At 41.6% G+C, this 18675-nt stretch overlaps 1 protein-coding gene across 6 annotated transcripts in view; it reads right to left on the bottom strand.

Moving 5' to 3' along the window:
- Nucleotides 1–18113, bottom strand: part of IGF1 (insulin like growth factor 1) — a 69864-nt gene extending 51751 nt beyond the window's left edge. For 2 of the 6 annotated variants that reach the window (XM_065886754.1, XM_065886751.1), the window contains exons 1-2: nt 17425–17769; nt 12727–12883 (exon numbers count right to left, since the gene is read on the bottom strand). In XM_065886754.1, coding sequence (XP_065742826.1) covers nt 12727–12883; nt 17425–17487 — 220 coding nt within the window. In that variant the 5' untranslated portion in view covers nt 17488–17769. Of the gene's footprint in view, nt 1–12726; nt 12884–15617; nt 15704–17424; nt 17770–17975 lie in introns of those variants that run through there. The other 4 variants (XM_065886755.1, XM_065886752.1, XM_065886756.1 and 1 more) reach the window with 3 other exon arrangements.
- Nucleotides 18114–18675: the final 562 nt, after the last annotated feature.

The following is an 18675-nucleotide window of genomic DNA, read 5'->3' as shown; positions in this document are numbered from 1 at the left end:
TCTTCCCGGACCGGGGCACGAACCCGCGTCCCCTGCATCGGCAGGCGGACTCTCAACCACTGCGCCACCAGGGAAGCCCCTCTCTGTTCTTTATTATTGCTAATTTTTTTATGGGGGAGCATTGAAATCATTTTTATTGATTGAAGCCAATTACCCACTGAATGACCTTGAAGCTAAATGATCAGTGTGTACTTCAGAACCAGCCAGAAGTAAGTCCTTCAGTGTCTATAACTTACATATGATGGTGTTTTTGTGCAATGTTACTGAATCCTCGTCTGATTTCTCTGGTAAGGGAGCTCTCCATAATTGCATGCAAAGCACTTAGTAATCTACAGAAATGCCAGCCAGATTTGTGGCATGAATACCTTTTACAAGTCTTACGATTCTTATGTCTCAGGGCCCACAGGCTGTCTATCTTAAAGTAAACCTGAAACAGTGCCTACCGTAGGTGTATGTCATTGATCTTCTCAGAATCTATCCCCGAATATCTGTTCCATAGTGAGAGGCAAGGATCAGAGGAGAGGGAATCTTTGGAGAGCCAAAAACATCTCCTCTATACCAAATTGAGTGGAATTATAAGGTGAATGCAATTAGCTGGCAGTGGGTCTATGCCGAAAACATAATCATCCCTTTAATAAGGAACATTTGCTGTGCTTGACAAACCCAGAGTGAAATGGTTGGATCCATAGGAAGGAACATGCTGAAAATGGTTTCAATATGATCCTGCTTTTTCACTCAATAGCCATTGATTGAGGGTGTCCAGCCAAAAACAATGAGAAAATGAGCCAACAATAGTCTTACCCTTTGACCAAATTTGATATAGTTGCAGCTGAAATTCGTTACATGTTTCAGGAATAACAAAGCATCCATATGGAACAAATATTTGGCAGTATGGCAGCTGATGAAACCAGGAAAAATTAGACAAATTATCAATCGCTCGCTCCCAAATTACCCCAAAAAGAAATTAGATCCATTTTCAGTAGCTTTGCTTTCAAACTTCTTCATTCCATGAGTCACCACTACCTTCTGCCAAACTAAATATGTCTATGAACGGCTGGAAACTTTAATGGAAAGAAACATAAAACTCAAAATACGTAGGAAAATTTAAGCTTCTTCATGGAAGGCCTTCATGGAAGACTAGTCAGTCAGGAATGTTTAGAGACAGAAATAATGCATCGACAATATCTTTTGTTTTGGGTAGCTTCTTGAGTTAACAAGCAATACAAAACGCATCAACCGGTCAACCAGCTGACATGACTTTAAATTAAAATGGCCTCTGAAAGGAATTAGTCCTTTCCTTCTTTGTTTTAAATCTCCAAACCATCAAACTACTAGAGTCTATGAAGATCCACAGTCCTGCAGTCAGGTTGGTCAGATTTGGGATAAAGAGACTTGATGAAATTATCGAATGGGTGATAAAAATTGGAAAAAAAGTTCTTATGAACGGTTAAGGGCTTAAATTTTCAAAGACTATTCCGATGCATGACACCAGAAGAATATGACATAGCTGTTCACTTTGAGTTTATGGACTGTGGTTGCTATGCTACCTTCCTATGAGTTTATCAAGGTTAAGTTTAAAATGTCCTGCTATGCAAAGAGCCCTAGACAGAGGGTGAGGTGACTTGAATTACGGTCCTGGCTTTCCCACCAGCATGCTTTGTGACCTCATGCACATCACGTTTTTCTCTGGACTACGCTTCCCTCATCTGGGAAGGGAGAACACTGGACCAGATTGCTCTATATGGTTCTTTCTAGCTCTCCAATTCTTCAATTTTACTTTGGCAAATAGAAACTACTTGTGTTCTCTGAGGGCTGGTGCTCTGGTTGTTATACCTACCTTGGGGCTTATTTACCCGGGATGTACCATTTGTTATGTACCTTCCCTTGCCTACCACTTTTCCTTTTAGTGTGAGTGCCTCAGATGAAATAAGAGAGAGGAATTGAGTGGAGGTTCTGTTCTCAGAACCATTTTCATAGGTGGAATCTATTGTGTGGGCTCGTGTAATAGCTCTTGAAGACTCCCTGTTGACTAGAATTAGCTTATTGTTGATCTAGGATAAGTTTTCACTGGGGCCACAGTGAAGGAGTCCCAAGGGATGACACCTCAAATAGACATTTTTCTTCTATACCTTCAATCTCAGATCCACAACGGTGGCAGTAGCAAATGGATAGTCATGGGGTATATCCTGGGGACCAGTAGAAGGAAGTAGCTTTTGGAATGCCTTTTTTAACATCAAGTCAAGAAGTTTTATTAAGTGCCCAACACTGGATGCTGCGGAGGACAGAAAACAACTTTTAAAACTTAGTCTCTGTTTTTCTGAAAGAGCTCAAAAGAGAGAGGATGAAAATTCATGGTGGCAGTAACTGGTATTTGATTGTGATTTCTATGTCAAATGTATCTCTGGGAGCCATTGGATGTGAAGCCTGTGGGATAGAAGAACCACATGGTCATGGGTGCATATGGTGATGAAACTCACAATTTTGATTTCATCAAGGCCATGCTCAAACAAAAAAATTCAATTCCCCTAAGTCAGGCTGTGATTAAGGAAGCAGTTTAGATGGGCAACCTGAGAGTACAAAGAGACTTTTCTGATTAGTGAGTACATTCCCTCTGCTGAATACTGCTTTTTTGAGGGCAAGCAAAAATCACCAATAGCTGACTTGGGAGAATGGAAATCTTTTGCTTATGTGTGATAACCTCAGTGACTATCTCACCACTGTGTGGAAACTAACTCTTTAAGCAAGCTCATTGTGGTAAAGTGATAGGTCCCATCTATTTTCTGCTTCCTCCAATGAGGACATAAACAGTAATACTGCGTAAGCATTCTGAAGATCCATTAATAGACTCTTGGGTGGTCTAAATGCAAAGTGATAGGTGAATAGAAGATACCAGCATTCTTTTATTTTTAGTTAATAAGGTTCAGAAGATACACTGCCAAAGTAGCTTTTCTAGATTAAAATTATTGCGGAACCATTGAACTAATGGTTCAATGTCACTAAAAGTTGAAGTCAAACCACTGAACTAATTTGTGGATGGTGATTAGAGGGGCAAGGCAGGGTGAGTATTCAATTCAGTCCACTAATAGCAACACATTTGGTTGCCCTTTCAGTTTCCAAGCCCCTCTATAGTTGAGCCTTAACAAAGCCTTGAGGTATAATATTTTTATTCCTACTTTACAGATGAGGAATGTAAGACCCAAGGAAATTAAGTGGCTTCTCCAAGGTCATAGAGCTGTTGAGGGAGCTGGGCGAGGCCCAAATGTGGAACCTCTGATTTCCAAACTAATAACTTCATTGATCTTCTCTTTCTACTTTCTGGTGGGACTGTTTATAGACAATAACATGACTGTAATGATACTCAGATAGGGAAGACACAAGAAGGGAAAAGGAAAACTGTGGCCCTTTCCTCTGAACCAGGCTTTTTCACTCTGAATTGAGAGCTTATTTATTATATGACCAAGAAGGGAAGAGCCGCAAATACTGAGGTCAAAGAGAACCAGCTTTTTTTTGTTTTTGTTCCAGGTGGTCACAATCAAACTTCTAAGCACACAGCTTTGCTCTACATCATGTCTGCCTTCCCTTACTGCTGTTACTAAAATAAATGAGTTCCACAGCTATCAGATGAAAGGGAGGACCCACAAACACCTTTTTTGATGGCCTAGAGGAAGAGCTTTTTATTTTCATAGAGAAGGCTTCAAAACCCTAGTAACTCTTCTCATTGCTTTACTCTGGGCAATGGACCATAGACCCCATTAACCAGTGACTGATAATTAGTTTGTGTGTCACCTTCACTCATGGCTTTCCCATCTCTCTAGTTGCTTTTCTTCTGGAGTCCAGTAGTTCTCAATGAAGCGTAATTTTGCACCCCACTCCCCAGGGGAATTTGGCAACGTCTGGAGATGTTTTTGATTGTCACACTGGGAGGAGGGGACTACTGGACTCTAGAAGGTAGAAGCCAAATATTTTACAATACACAGGACAGTCCTTCTCCCCCACCAAAAAATTATCTGGCCTAGAATGTCAATAGTGCTGAGGTGGAGAAATCCCAATGCCAATGACACTGCTGGGGGACATGAGGGGTGAATAGGAGAATAAAGTAGAATTTTAAAACATGCCACTTGGTCTCACAAAAGGGCTGGTGCTGGGGGCAGGGAGGAAGGAGGAATGAGGAGGCTGAAATGTACAGTGTCCCCAAATCAGCTGAACCCAGAATTCTCACCCTCGGTGTTCCTTTCCCCAGTTTCACGGATAATCAGGAACTGATTGCACGTGGGTTGGCTCAGTACAGACTTCCTTCATCACTCACCTCTGACGAAAGACCCATTTCATCAAGGTAAATGGCACAGAGGTAGGACCATCTTCCCAGAAATACTCACAGAATTGACTCCATGACTAACAGATTCTCAAAGTTTAAAAGCGCCTTCCGACAGCCTCTCTACTACCTCAAAAAGACCACGGGTGAAAGAGGAAAATCTGAGGAGATTCACAGAATATTTGCTTGGACATCTGCAAAAAAATCAGGTGTAAATTTCTTTTGGCTTAGGGCTGTCAGAGAAATCTCCAGTAAAAAAGCTGATCCAACGACTCGTCAGGCTGTTTCAGATTTTCCAGGAGCACAGCTTTGCTAAGTCATTCCAAAGCAGTTCTACCCAAGTTGACATTGGAGAGAATGACCAAAGAGTCAGAATAATATAGCATACAATAATAGTCTAAATCATGACCTGAAGTGGACTTGCAATGCCCGAAGCATATTGCAAGGCCTAGCGCATTGTATGGGAAGCGGGCAGGGAATCCCCTTAGTTTGTACAAATTTCTCCAGCAGGGGAACAACGGTGTGAGCTTCAGTCTCAGGTGAATTTATCGGAATGAGAGCACCACCAAGATCTGTGTTCATTTGGATGAGCTTGATTGGAGGCCTCTCCTGATCATTTAAATTTACCAGGTAGCTTAGACATAGGCATGGTCCATTGAAGCTAAAGGTGGAACACCACATGGAATCAGGAAACAGAATCAAGAATATCTCCTACTTCTGCCACTAATTAGAAGCCTGGCCTTGGACATGTCCCTTCTCTCTCAGTTTCACTCCTGATGTTTGACTAGGTTATTTTTCAAGGGCTTCCAAGCTTACAACAATCTTCAATTTTACTTCCTTTAAACAATTAGGTAGTTTTATTAGAGAGATGTATACTTGATCAAGAATCAGCTCCTTGGGTGTCTTCCCAGGGGCTTCAGCTTGCCCATTTCTGTTGTTGTTGTTATTGTTGCTGTTTGGGGGGGCATGGAAACCCTTAGCCCCACAGAACGCCTGAGCATTTAACGCAAAAGGTTTTCATTTAAAAGACCGTGTGGTCTCTGCTGGTTGCACAACTTCTCTTTGTGTCCATGCTGTTGCTGATCAAATATTGCAAAGCCATTAATTACCTTAGGACAAATGCAGAGGGCCACGTGCAAAAGTTCTGGCCAATTGCATAAAGCAACATGCCAGATGTAAAGTAAGCGAACGGTTTTTCTTGGTATTTAAGGTTCAGTGAAAAAGTAAGAGGGGCAGCTATGCCAAGAATGAAGAGCCAGAGCTTGCCAAGTGCTTCTTTAAGTGGCTTTAGCCAATGTGAGACTAAACAATGCATTAAATAGGCATACGACTTGCTGCAGTTACGGAATCGCATGTCAAATAACAGCTCTTTGCTATGTTTTAAACATGATCTCACATATAGATAAAGACAAGTGAAATGCTCTGTTGTCATCTCCTTAGTCTAACAGCTAATAAGGCCTGGGGGTTTGAACTTTCCAGGCAACCAAAAGTAATTCTTTGTGATGTAAGAGCTTTTGCTGATGTTTCATGGAGAGGTGTAGGATGGAGCTCTGCCAGGGCAACAACTCAGTGCAGAAACAATTTTTTTGCTACTCTGGTTGTCAAAGACTCTGGCTGCATAAAAGAGGAAAGGCTTTGTAGCCCATTATTGAGAACAATGAGAAATCTCCTTGGGAGAGATCTCGTGCCTGTTTGCAGTGTGTCTAATTCTTTGGTATGGGCTGTGAAATCAGAAGAAAGTCTGCTAGAGGGATGAGGTCGGCTCTTTACAGAGGTCCTGAGGAATGCTGGCATGGTACGTGATGTCTGGACTAGGTATATGGAGGCCCACAGGGTTTGGAGAACACCAACACTATCTTTTGGATCCAAAATGGAGATACGCCCCTGCCAACCACTGAAGATCTGAGAACTTCTGATACCATTGGTCTTCAAGCAACTGGTTGAGGGGCACCTGCACAGATGGGGGCCTCACATCCAAACCCCTGGCTGCTCCCACAGCTCCTTTCATGGCCAAGTTGGGGAAGACTCTTCCTGCCTGGCTCACTCTCAGGCCTATGGTGCCTTGTGACCACCTCTCCTTTACCACCTCTCTTATAGCACCCAGAGAACGATCCTTGGTCCAATAAACAGCTTTTCTTCAGTAGGTCTTTGAGAAAAACCAGCAGAACTCATAGATGCTAGAATTAAAGCACGTGAGGTTTGCCGGCAGAGAAAGAAGAAAACTTGAAGTCGGCCAGAGGAGAGGGTCCCACAGACCATAGGCATAACCTCCTCCTCACAGGTGAGCTGCAGTGTTCTGTCTGAGGGCAGCCCAGTCTGTGAAGGGTCTTGAACAGCACCAGCCTCTACTCAAAGAAGCTTTTCTTGTACACCCTGAGGAAATTCTATTAGTATTTTCTAAGTTTTTCTAGAAGGTAAAATGTAGCGTCATTACATGGATGTCTCCCTCAAGCCTCCTTTCAAAGAAGTGTTCAGAATTCACACTGAACTGAGGGGTTCCTGCTCTTGATCTCTTAGAGAAGCCTGGGATTTTGGGAAGCACCTCCCTGTGCTATAACACTTTGGACCTTTAAACAATGTGAATGGCCAGATGAACGTGCTTCTTAGAGACAAGAGACCTCGACTTTGGTTCTGGATCCACCCAGTGAGGTAAGTCACAAAATCTCAGTGTCTCACATTTCTCATTTGTCCGATTAAGCAATAATTCTTGCCGTCTAAGACTGGAGTAAAAACAAAGGGAGAGAGCTGATACAGCTGGATTTTGAAAAAGTGAATATACTAGTCAAACATAAGGCGTCCTTTGTGTTACTGAAACTACTATGTAACTGCTACTACTAGCAACAGGTTTTATCAGCTGCCCCTGTAGAGAGAAATGAGTGTATAATGAATTGGGCTGCCCAGATACCTCTACCTTTGCAATAGACTCTGCAAATGATGCCAGAAGAGAGTAAATAAATATAATTGCTAATGTGTTTATGATGGTTACTATGTGCCAGGCGGAATTCTAATTTAATATGTTCTAATGTATTAACCAGTTTTATGAGGTAGGCCCCGTTTTATAGATGAGCAAATTGAGGAAAAAAGAGGTTAAGTTACTTGCTCAGTGCCACCCACCAAGTAAGTTTCAGAGCCGGGATTCAAACCCTGGATTCTTTGCAACAGAGACCAATGCTTGGTCTTGAATCCTTCCCTCTCCTGCTTCTTGTAATTATCCATCAGGGAGAACAGGTCTCAAAGAGCATTACAATGTCAGGAAAATGCAAATTATTTTCTGAATTTGCACAGAAATCATCACTTTCTTAGCAGTCCCTTGGTTGCCCAGACTGGTCCCCTTGGGCATTTTTAAATAGTAGCAAAGCACTTAGGGTCAATAAAAAAACTCATTGTTTTTCTTTAAGAATATCTGTGGCCTATTAGCTTAGTGGTGCTAATGAGGCCAGGGCCAAGGTCAAATCCCACATGTTCCAGTTAGTTTCAAAGAGAAAAGCTTGACCAGCTGTCATACAAATGCACGGCTGGCTGTCTCAGGGGTGCCAAGCCAAGGAATGCAAATGGTGTAGCTCATATCCAGCCCCACTGGCAGCAGTGCTAATGGTGGGGGAGTGTGTCTTTGGGTGTCCCCAGTGGTGCACTCCCCTTTAACGGAAAGGCAGTCTCAATAGGCTGGGAAAAGGCTTCTCCTCAAGGTTTAGAAACCTATAGATTCTAATTTGCCCCCTCTAATTTAATAAAGGGCAGCTAAAAAATGAACTACTTACCATCCTCATGTCCAGGAGAGTGAGAAAATGTAAAGATGAAAACTGTCAGCTCGTCTTTCCTAGTAAGGAAAAATGGCAATCTGTTTTCATGAGGTGTGTGCTCCTTTGGCCAGATGACTTGCATGTATTTGGTCATGTCTAAGCTTCAATTTCATCCCCGAGGGGTTGGAACCCAGCTTAAAACAAAATAAAACAAAGAAGCTGGCTCCTCTTTCTTTAAGTAGGTGGGATCTCCTATCTTTGGGGAGGAAAAGAAACTATGTGGAGAAGATAAAGGAGTCTAAATGTCCTTCGGTCACTGTTTAAATCCAAGGTTCTCCTTTCTTGAATAGCACCAAATCCTTGTTAATTACAACCTAGACTATGAGTCTGTTAAAGTTAGAAGAGGTCATTTACTTTAACAAAATCCCCTTGTTTTATAGACAAGGACATTTTGGCTCAGGAAGTTTAAATGCCTGCCAAAGTCATACAGCTAATGAATGACAGGTCTGGGAGTAGTTTTCTGAGCACTATATTTCAAATGAAAGAAGCTTGAGTTAATAATAATAACTTCGATCTAGGAAGGTTGTTGCAATCAATAACAATGAAATTCATTGCAAAGTTTTACTTAAACTCTTTATAAAACAGTATGTTCTAACACATGAAGAATGCCATTCATTTATTCAGACCTGTTCTTAATAACTATGCATTAGAGGTATGTTTTACAAAAGCTATAAATCTGGAATAGCCAAAAGGGCATCCAACTTTCCTTTCTAATTGATTTACTTCTCCTTTTTCCCGGACCGCCGAGGTAAAGCATATACAGTTTATTTAAGGGACTGTTTATAGACTCTTAAAACTAAAAAGGACCCCAGAAACTCGCTTTCTTTTGGTTGCTCTTAATTGAAACCATCCAAGGTGGTTGGTTGTCCGTCATTTTTTAAAGTATCTTCAAGGAGAGAAATTCCACAAGCCTCTAAAGCGCATGTTAAAATGGTTAATCACCATGACTGTCAAAAATTATATCTATGGCAAGCTTAGCTTCTCCTATTTCACTTGAAGCTCTTTTCCTCTTGCTTTGTTCCATGCACAGCGAGGTTATAACAAGCTGCTCTCTATGAGGGTTCCATCAATCTGGTAAGATAATAGCTAGCTCTTTCCCAGTGTGCCAGCTCCATTATGCCACCATTTTTCTCCCAAGACTATGAAAGTATGAAACTGGTTGATATGCTCTCTTACTATGATATGTAGGGAAGAATCAGTAGTTAGCTCTTCTTTGCAAATTTCATTGCATAAAATGTCTGGGGAAGCTGCATTATTATAGAGGAACTATTTCACTTATGCTGGGAAGATGTTCACAAAACAAATAATCCAGAAGGTGGCTTCCCCTGTGCTCTAGTGGAACTTGGGCTTGTAGAGAAATAGGAACTGATTTACAACACTGGGTCAATCTATGCAAATTAAGCATTACAAAAAAAAATTATTCACAACAGTTCTGTCTCTAATAGGGTTAAAAACTCTCCTTGTTAGATGTTCCAGCCCAATAAAAAAGATAGATATGGAGGCAATTTTCTTTTAGATGTTTGTGTTTCAAACTAAGATCAGAAACCCCCTTCCACTATGAAAAAAATCCATACATTCAAAATGGATTTGAAGTGGCTTAAAACGAAACACACACCCGCAATAAAACTTTGAAAATAAGGGTAAAAAATATAATAAGAGTCGATTGGCAGAGGACAGAGGTAGGGAAGACTGCTTTCCTCTAAAAAGTATTTCAAAGGCTGTAAATGCTTAGAGCTGACTTCTCCACACACAGTAAATCTCAGGGGACAAAAAGGAAACTCAATAAAATTTGTTGACAACAGTTAATGCCTGTAAGAATAATTGGCTCAGACACAAAACAGACCATCAGCGTAGCTTGGGGAGGACCAAAATGCCGCCTCTACGTCATTGTTAGTATACACGGTATTCAGTTGAGAAAAGATAAAGTTTTATCAAATAGGTGGGTAAATATGAGGTGAGAATTGTCCAAAGTGCCTGACGAACCTAATTCTTGATGATTCTGAAGACTAAGGTCCCAAACAAGTCATGCCATCCCATTCAGCTGGATTCCGTTCAGTTCAGTCCTGCCAGTCCAGCAATCAAATTAGAGCTGCAGCTATATCAGCCAGGCATTGAGCTAGATACTGGGATTCAGTGGTAAATAAATATGGCCTTTGGTATCAAGGAGCCCATTGAGAGGGCAGATCTGGGTTAGGTGATTTCAAAAACTGGGAAAAAGTCTTCAGGAAAAGCATAAAGGACTATAATCTATTCTTCCATGATTAGTTTTCTCTATGACACTTGCTAATATTGATACTTATTTTTTTTAATCTCCCAACTAGACTGTGAGTTCCTTGAAGGCAAAGTTAATCTCTCGTTCATTTCTAGGTATCTCACTCATGCCTCGTACTGTGTCTTACACATAGCAGATGCTCCATCAATGTTTTGAATTAAAGAATTTAAAGGGGTTAACTTCTCTTGGGCAAAAAGGCTAGTCCGGTTGACTAGAAAGTTAATAAGAATACTTTGGTGCGTGAGGGTTTATGTCAGACAAATAATTTACATTAAGTCATGGAGTTCTATAAGGCAGAACTTATGAAACCTAGACTCTCAATAATAATAAAACACAATTTGTAAAACCACTTTCTATCCAAAGTCATACTCTAAGCATTAAGAGTTGCCATGTAGAACCTTCCCCTTTCAAGTTACTAAAATGGAATTAAAACACATTTGCTAAACTTTGATCCTTGGAGTAACAGAATGCCTTTCAGTGCGTTGAAATCAGTTTCCATCACAGTTGTCCAATACTCTTAACTATCTGTGTGAACATATATAAGTATCATATGGTTACTTGGGACCAAGTTATTTCTTTCCATTCTCATTTTCAATCATTTAATGCAAGCATCACAGTCATAAAAGATCCAGTTTCCATGCACTGTGCATGGAAATCCTGGAGCATGTCACACTGAACATCACAATTCAACCTGGCACATAACACAAGACACTTGGGGGCTTGGCAATCACTTAGTGAACTGGGTAAAAGGAAATGGCACAAATGGATTATCAAGACAAAAAAATCCTCTTGGGCATAATAAGTGAGAAACACTTATCCATCTTTTAAAATGTGGATCAGTAGTAGAAAAGTAAAGAATAATGACAGCCCATCGTTGGGTGACGTTGATGTGACACATTTGCCTTCCTCAAGATATTCTGAAGGTAAAACAAGCCTGCTATTTGAAAAGCACTCACCCAATGAAGGCTTTCATCTGCATAGCAACAGAGGATGGGATAGAATCGCTTTATTGCCAGAAAAATAAATGAATTCACTCAAAGCATTGGCTGGAAACAGAGAGTGGGAATTTGCCCATTCAAAGAGTAGGAAGCACTTCTCACTTTCTGTCACTAGTTGTTGAAAAGCTATTTGTCACCAAATCTACAATGAGTACAGACCATCAACACGCCTATCAGCCTCTTCCTTCCCATGCTCCGTACTCATCCCGGACTGCTACACACAGACCCCTCCTTCCAGTCTCTCTCTCTCACACACACACACACACACACACACACACACACACACACACACACACACCCCTTCCTGGGAAGAAGATGAGAGAGACTTGAAGTTTGTGAGTCATCACAGGAGCTATTCAAAGCCTAGTGGGTAACTGAGGTAAGCTGTCTACACTTAAGCGATATGAACCTCTAAGAATGATTCATGGTCCTGAGGACCTGAGAGTCAGTTTCCTGAAACTCTCTAAACTTCCAAAGAATTACACAGAAGGAGCGTCTGGCTTCCCATCAGTGTCCTGTAGTATACAATGAGACAGATGCCTCTGAGGTAGGTTCTTTAAATGATCTATTCCCTTAGGTAGCACAGACTCTTGTTTGTGTTTATTATTTATTTGCAAGCGTGGACTTGGCTGTCTACTTTTTATTGACTGTTTAATCACCTGAGACCTACTTATGGGATAAGTGACCTTGCACTTGTCAGAAACCCTTTTCCAGATGGAGACATCACTGGAGAGCCCCAGAGAAGAGCGATGTCAAGGGAAGGCAATAACAGAGACTCAAGGTCAGTTTGAATGGAGGGCGAATTAATTCAACATTTCAGTTTGCATTGAGTGAGAGCCTGTGTATTTGCAAACGTGCCTTTCAGCAAGGTTCACCTTCTGTGTGTTCCTGGTGATTTCATATCGCATGGAGACATCTGGGAAGGGCCCCTCCATTCTTTGCCCAAGTCCACCTTCCTAGTTTCCTCCAAATAACCTAGAGTTTAAAACAGCCCTACATGTTCAGATATGTGGCTACGTGCACTCACAGATCTCAAAAACTGAAACCTTAATCCTCCAGGGCCATTTTGTCACACCTTTCCACTGGAAGGAATGGAAGAGTGAGGGTAGAGCAGCATAGTTGCAGGAAAGCTCAGTGGGAAGTCGTTAAAAGACAAACTGCTAAGGAGGAAAATTCCATCTGAAATCTGCAAAACGTGCCACAGCCCCACTGAAACACTAGGCTCGCTTTAAGGTGAGGAATCTCGGAGGCTGAGGACGGCTGCCAGCCGTGGGCAGTCATTCAGTTCTTCACATACTCCCTGCGGTTGTAAATCCACAGAGCAGTGAGAAGGAGGCTACTTACTGAAATAAAAGCCCCTGTCTCCGCACACGAACTGAAGGGCGTCCACCAGCTCAGCCCCACAGAGGGTCTCGGGTCCAGCCGTGGCAGAGCTGGTGAAGGTAAGCAAGAACACGGCCACGTAGAAGAGATGCGAGGAGGACGTGATGTGCATCTTCACCTGCCGAAGAAGCAGAAGGAGGGTCATGCTTCCTCCTGGGTCCTTGCCAGGAGATGGGGGTGAGGCAGGGGCGCCTTTACCCTCAGCTCTCCATTCCTGTCATTCATCAAAACTACCCGCTCCGAAGTGCAACAAGGTGTGTGAGTGACCGCAGGGCAGCGAGGACTGAGCAGGTCTTGGCATCAAGCAACCTGAGTTTAATCCTCTTTCTACTGTGGAACCTTGGGGAAGTCCTTCCTGAACGCCTTCTCTATGGGTTCCTATTACAATTCAGTGAGATAAAATATCTAGAAACATTTACTATGTGAATGTGAAAGATGCTATTATAGCAGTGGGATCCCACACCGCTCAGAGATCCTGGTAAACCTTGGGAATCATCAAAGGTTAAATTGTGCTCGGTCCAGATTTGGGGCCAAATATGTTTTATTCATTTAAGTTCTCTCAAGATTGGCCATCCACAGATAACATGTGCATTCATTATCGACCAGAATATTAAATTAACCAGAACATCATTCCCCAGCTACTGATTAAAGAGAATTTACTGCAGCTGAAAAAGAACTTGTGCAAATACTATATATCATCACAGTTTTTTTTTTTTTTTTTTCCACTTGAGAGAGAGACAGAGACAGAGAGCAACACAGGCAGAGAAAGAGAGACTGAGATTTCTTACCTGGGGAAGATCAGCAGTTAATAACTACAAGTAGAAGTATAAAATCAGGAACGTGAGGAAATTTAGGAAGGAAATTGGCTTATGCTAAGTAGACCCCACGCCTTCTTCATTCTAACGCCCCTCGTGTGAGCTTAATATCAGATCAACACACGTGTGGACTGTGCCCTCCATGAACAGGGCACTGGGCTCAAAACCTGCAAAAGCCTTTTTTTTTTTTTTTTTTTAAGTCACAGGAATTCATCTCTTGGAGGGACTTATGTGTCACTGTAACCGTTTTATAGCAGGAACCCCTGGTTGGCTTCACTTAGCAAATGATAGACATCCAAATGGCAGCCCTGCCAGAAGCAGGATTCCTGTGGCTCAGGTCTCCGTCCTCGCTCTCAGCAGTAGAAACAATGCGAAGGTGAGCATTAAGTTTTTCCATGTTGCTACTTGTGGCGCCAAGATGTGGTTTCTTCTAGGAAGCCTCCCAAGGTGAGTAGCTTCCCCCCCCCTTCAGATGCATTCGCTCTCAGCAGCATCAGCAGAGTCAGTGACAGGATGTTAAGCGAGGGACCCTATCAAAAGGTCATGTAGTTAAGCTGGAAGCTATCATTATGAAAAGAGGCTTTTCTGAACCTCCCAGTGGTGGCAGGTCCATTTAACCCCATCACTTTTGGAGAAACAGACTCAGTCATTTATTTTCCAACCACCTTCCTTGCCCTCCATGGACTCTTAACTTAATGGCTGTCTACATCAGTGGCAAAGTTTGCTCCATCATTGTAATTAAGATTTCCATTTTTGTGGCCAGGCTTTCAGCTCAGCAACTGAGAAAAAAAACCCCCTAAACCCCTGACTCTCGTTAACACAATGTAAATATTCAGTTAATACTTGTAAAACTGTGGAAGGTGAAAAGCCTCCTCTATGTGCAAATCCTCATAAATAATGGACATAAAATAGAAGAGGAGGTGAAAGCTTGATGGAACATTTCTTCCATTTTCTCCATAGGACCTGTCCATGGAAACCCTCCACCCCCATGTAGCCAAAGCCACGGAGACGGCTAGAAACAAGTCATCCTATCCTTATCTTTCTTATTTATAAAATAATAATTGATGGGAGTTTTCCCTTTCAGTATTTCCAGTGGAAATCTCAGCCAGTCCAACCCAACTGGACTTCCTTGCCCTTTTCAAAAGAGAAAATTCATAACTGATCTCACTGAACATACCCCACACTCTGGCAATGGGTCAGTTCTAGAATGTATGTTATTTTGCCAATCCTATTTCTCCATCCCTCCTTCTCTGTTGATTTAATAGTGATGCTTAAGGCCAAGCACCTGCAGCTGTAGATGCCTTCAAGTTCTTCAGTTCTTGTGAAATCCAGGGGAAAAGGTACTCAGCTTATAGCCTTAGTGAATTGAGAACTTCATTAGAGGTCAAAATTATATTTTAGTAGTTATTTATTTCATATGACACATTTAAACCCAGCAATACATAAAAATCTCTAGCATTTAAGATTTATTTTTTACAGATTTTTCCTTTCTTTTTCTTTCTTTCTCTCTTTTTTCTTTTTCTTTTCTTTTTTTTTTTTTTTTTTTTTTTTTTTTTTGCTGAGTTATGTTCTAAGATAAATACCAGCACTTACAGTTCTAGGACAAGATAGAACCTCTAGTGCATTCACCTTTAGTTCAGGGAACAGTCCAGTACAGCCACAGAGAACCAGAGAATTTATCACATTATGTTCCCCGGAAAGAAAACAATAAGGAACCGGCTTAGGAGTTAAAAGTTCGAAACAAGTGGCCCCATATGTTCATCATTTCCTGGGCCTTTTATTTTTCCAAACACAAAAGAAATGAAGAGAGAGAAAGGAAAGATCTGAGAGAGAGAAAGGAAGGAAGAACGAGAAAGAGAAAAGAAAAAAGAAAAAAATTGCAGAGCACTCTTTCCCAAAAATCATTCACAAATCCAAAATTTAAAAGACCTTTCTTTTTATCTTAAATACATGGAATATCAATTGATTCCAGATGTTTGGGCTACAATAAAAATGCCCAGCAAAATTTGAGGGCAATAGTCATAAGAAAATACTCACTGTAGGTGTAACCATTTTTGTTTGTTCCAGATCTTTTACAGCAGGTCAGGGTGGGTATTATGAGACTGATGTGAATAAACTGAGGACTTAAAAGCATGTGCTGCTTTGTGGGTGGGGTTTGTGAAAGCATCTAGTTACATTTGGACACCCAGGCAGGTATGCTATGAGCCTGGGTAAACTGCCTTTTGTCCATTCCGACAATGAACAAATTGCACGGCTGGGATTCGAGTCAATCTTTTCCTCCAAATCAAGCCCCCAATTTCCACTGTGTGCCTATAGTAGCCGCCCTGGACAGTGACCCAAGCTTCAGTCCTCTCCTGTGCCCTCTTCCTTCTGATTCAAACACTTGGAAATATCTTGAGACTCAGAGTACAATCAGCTTGCTAGTTCTGCCTGGCAGACACCTTTACTCATTGAATTACGTTTGAAAGACCACGTAGCTCCCTCAAACCACTTCCTGCTCCAAGTACAGGAAAAAGCAACAACTTACGGCTAGCTCTACTTCTGAACAGTTCAGCATACACAACATGGAAAGTTCATTTGGAGTTTTCCAAACTTGTAATTAATGCAGAGATAACACTCCACAGCCTCTTTTAAGATCATCTAAGCAGGGAGACGAAGCCCCCAGCTGTCAGACCACATAGCATATGTGTATACTGACTTCATTTCTTTTAAAAGCAAGGTAGCCGGCATGCATCTTGGCATCTCAAGTGTAGCAGAATCAGGTGCCTGACAAGGATGTATCCTTAACTCCTAAGCCACTTACTTGACTAAGAAAAGTCCTAGTGGTGGAGTATTTGAAAGCAGCAAATGATTACCGTACTAAGCGGTAGGGACGTTTTATGAATTGAGCCCTCAGGCAATTGCATCGGGGAGCCAGTGACAGCGGCTTAAAAGTGCTTGCAAATTGGAAAAACACAAGTCTTGAGAGATATAATTTTGCTGAGAATGGAAACTTGAACTAGGGCCAGTGATTGGAAACGAGAAATCAGTGCATCGACAACGCCAGCCAAATTTACCTAAAGAGACTTTACAACACCGAGTATAAAATCAGAGTTTTACAACACAAAACCCCAAGTCCAGACTTCGCCCCTGAGAATCCTCTTCAAAAGAAAAAACTTGGAGTAGCAGTTGCTAGAAAGTTTCCGCTTTCCATATACAGTATGCATTTGTTTAAATTATACGAATGTGCAAGGTCAGCAAGAGTTCTTAAGGAGTTCTTTTTCAGAAGAGCAAAGTAAACTTCACTCTAACTTTGACTCTCTGGGCGTAAGTGCAGAGAGTTCCGGGACCTTCGCTCCAAAGACCACATTTAAAAGCTTTAATATCATTTAAAATGTAACTCTTTATATGTGGCATGCCTTGTAATAAAAGTCCTGACAAGTTACACACACACAGATACATACACACACAGTCCTACATACACACGAACATGGTCTTAAAAATAAAACATCTGCACCTGCAAAAAAAAAAATCCAAAAGTTCATATCCATGCTCTATAGCCCTTAACCATAGACAGGATTTAAAGGAATCTTCTATAATGACACCACTCAAGCCCTGCAGAAGTGGAGGATTTAGCGTAAGTACCTTGCAATAGTTTTTACTCATACAGATATCTGTGCAAAGGCATTTATCTCCCGGAGCTATTTTTTCAGATCCCACAGCATTGCATATTCAGCAATTTATAAATAACTCCCAGTGCCGAAACAATGAAAATTCTAAAGTGAAGAACATCTCTAAGCAGAAGCAAACAGTACACAGTTTAAAGAAAATTCCCCAATGACTTCAAAGAGTAAGAAATATTTACCTTCAAGAAATCACAAAAGCAGCACTTAAATAATTGGGTTGGAAGACTGCTGATTTTTCCCATTGCTTCTGAAGTGCAAAGTCTGGAAATGAATTGGTTAGCAGGAATAATGAGGCAGAAAGAAATCCAGGGAGATGGGAGATGTTGAGAGCAATGTCACATTTCAATTTTGAGGACTTGATTCCATTGCGCAGGCTCTATCTGCTCTGAGTTTAGCAGTGACAGTGAGATTTAGCAAACAGAAGAGGGATTTAGAGAAAATCCTCACATTTATCTACAAAACACAGACACTGTAGACAGGAAACAGCTGGGGGAACGCTTGCCTTCTCTCTCTCTCCCTCTTCTGGCAAAGTTATCGAGTAAGGACTTTTTTGGGCATGGTGACAAATAACATCATACCTTTGCATTTTAAAACTAGAGCACAGAAGCATTTTTTCCCTTAAAAGAATGCGTGTTAGTGACAGGGTGAGCAGACATTAAAATACCAGTGCTGTCCTCTGATTAACTTTCTACTGGGCAGGAAGACACACACATCTGCTAATACACCTTACCAGTATGAAAGGAATACACTTGGAGGATGGGCAAGCAATTTTATATTCCAGAGCCAACGCAAAATTAAAAAAAAAAAAAAAAAAGAAGAAATGAAAAAAAGACCATCTCAAACATACCCTACAATTTTAACCCTCAAATGTCTGGGGTAAACTAGATTGGAAGACAGCACTGGGATGACCCCTCGTCCTAGTTGCCAAGTGAGGGGAATGATCTCATTTCCTAGAACCTGGAAAGGGGCGGGCAGCTTTGCAGTTGGCTCCCTTTAGGACACTGTCTAATGCTTTCTGCCCACGACAGGGCAAAGATTCTGCTGAGCTGTAAAGCCAACTGAAATAATAAAATCTTTCACCCCCAACCTCACCCCAGGGGAAGGGCACCTGAGGGGAAAATGATTTTCCTGTCGTTCATATTTTTCTGCATAACTTGAACCTGAGTGTGTGTGTGTGTGTGTGTGTGTGTGTGTGTGTGTGTGTGCGCGCGTGCGCGCGTGCGCACATGAGTGCATTTTATTTCTCCAGTTTTTGTGTGTTCTAAATAACACCAGCTGGCTAGCAATACCCTCTCAAGGGTTATGATGTCATTCAAATCTCTCAACTGGATGAGTGGCCGGCAACATGGTCCAAGCCAGCTGTTTTGCTATTTATAATGTATACTTGCCTTTGCCACTGAGAATCAAGTTCTGATCTTTTGTCGATATAG

Source organism: Phocoena phocoena, chromosome 11 (assembly GCF_963924675.1).
Source record: "Phocoena phocoena chromosome 11, mPhoPho1.1, whole genome shotgun sequence".
NCBI lineage: Eukaryota > Metazoa > Chordata > Mammalia > Artiodactyla > Phocoenidae > Phocoena > Phocoena phocoena.
Note: the sequence above shows the minus strand (reverse complement) of the source record. Positions and strands in the feature narration are given on the sequence as shown.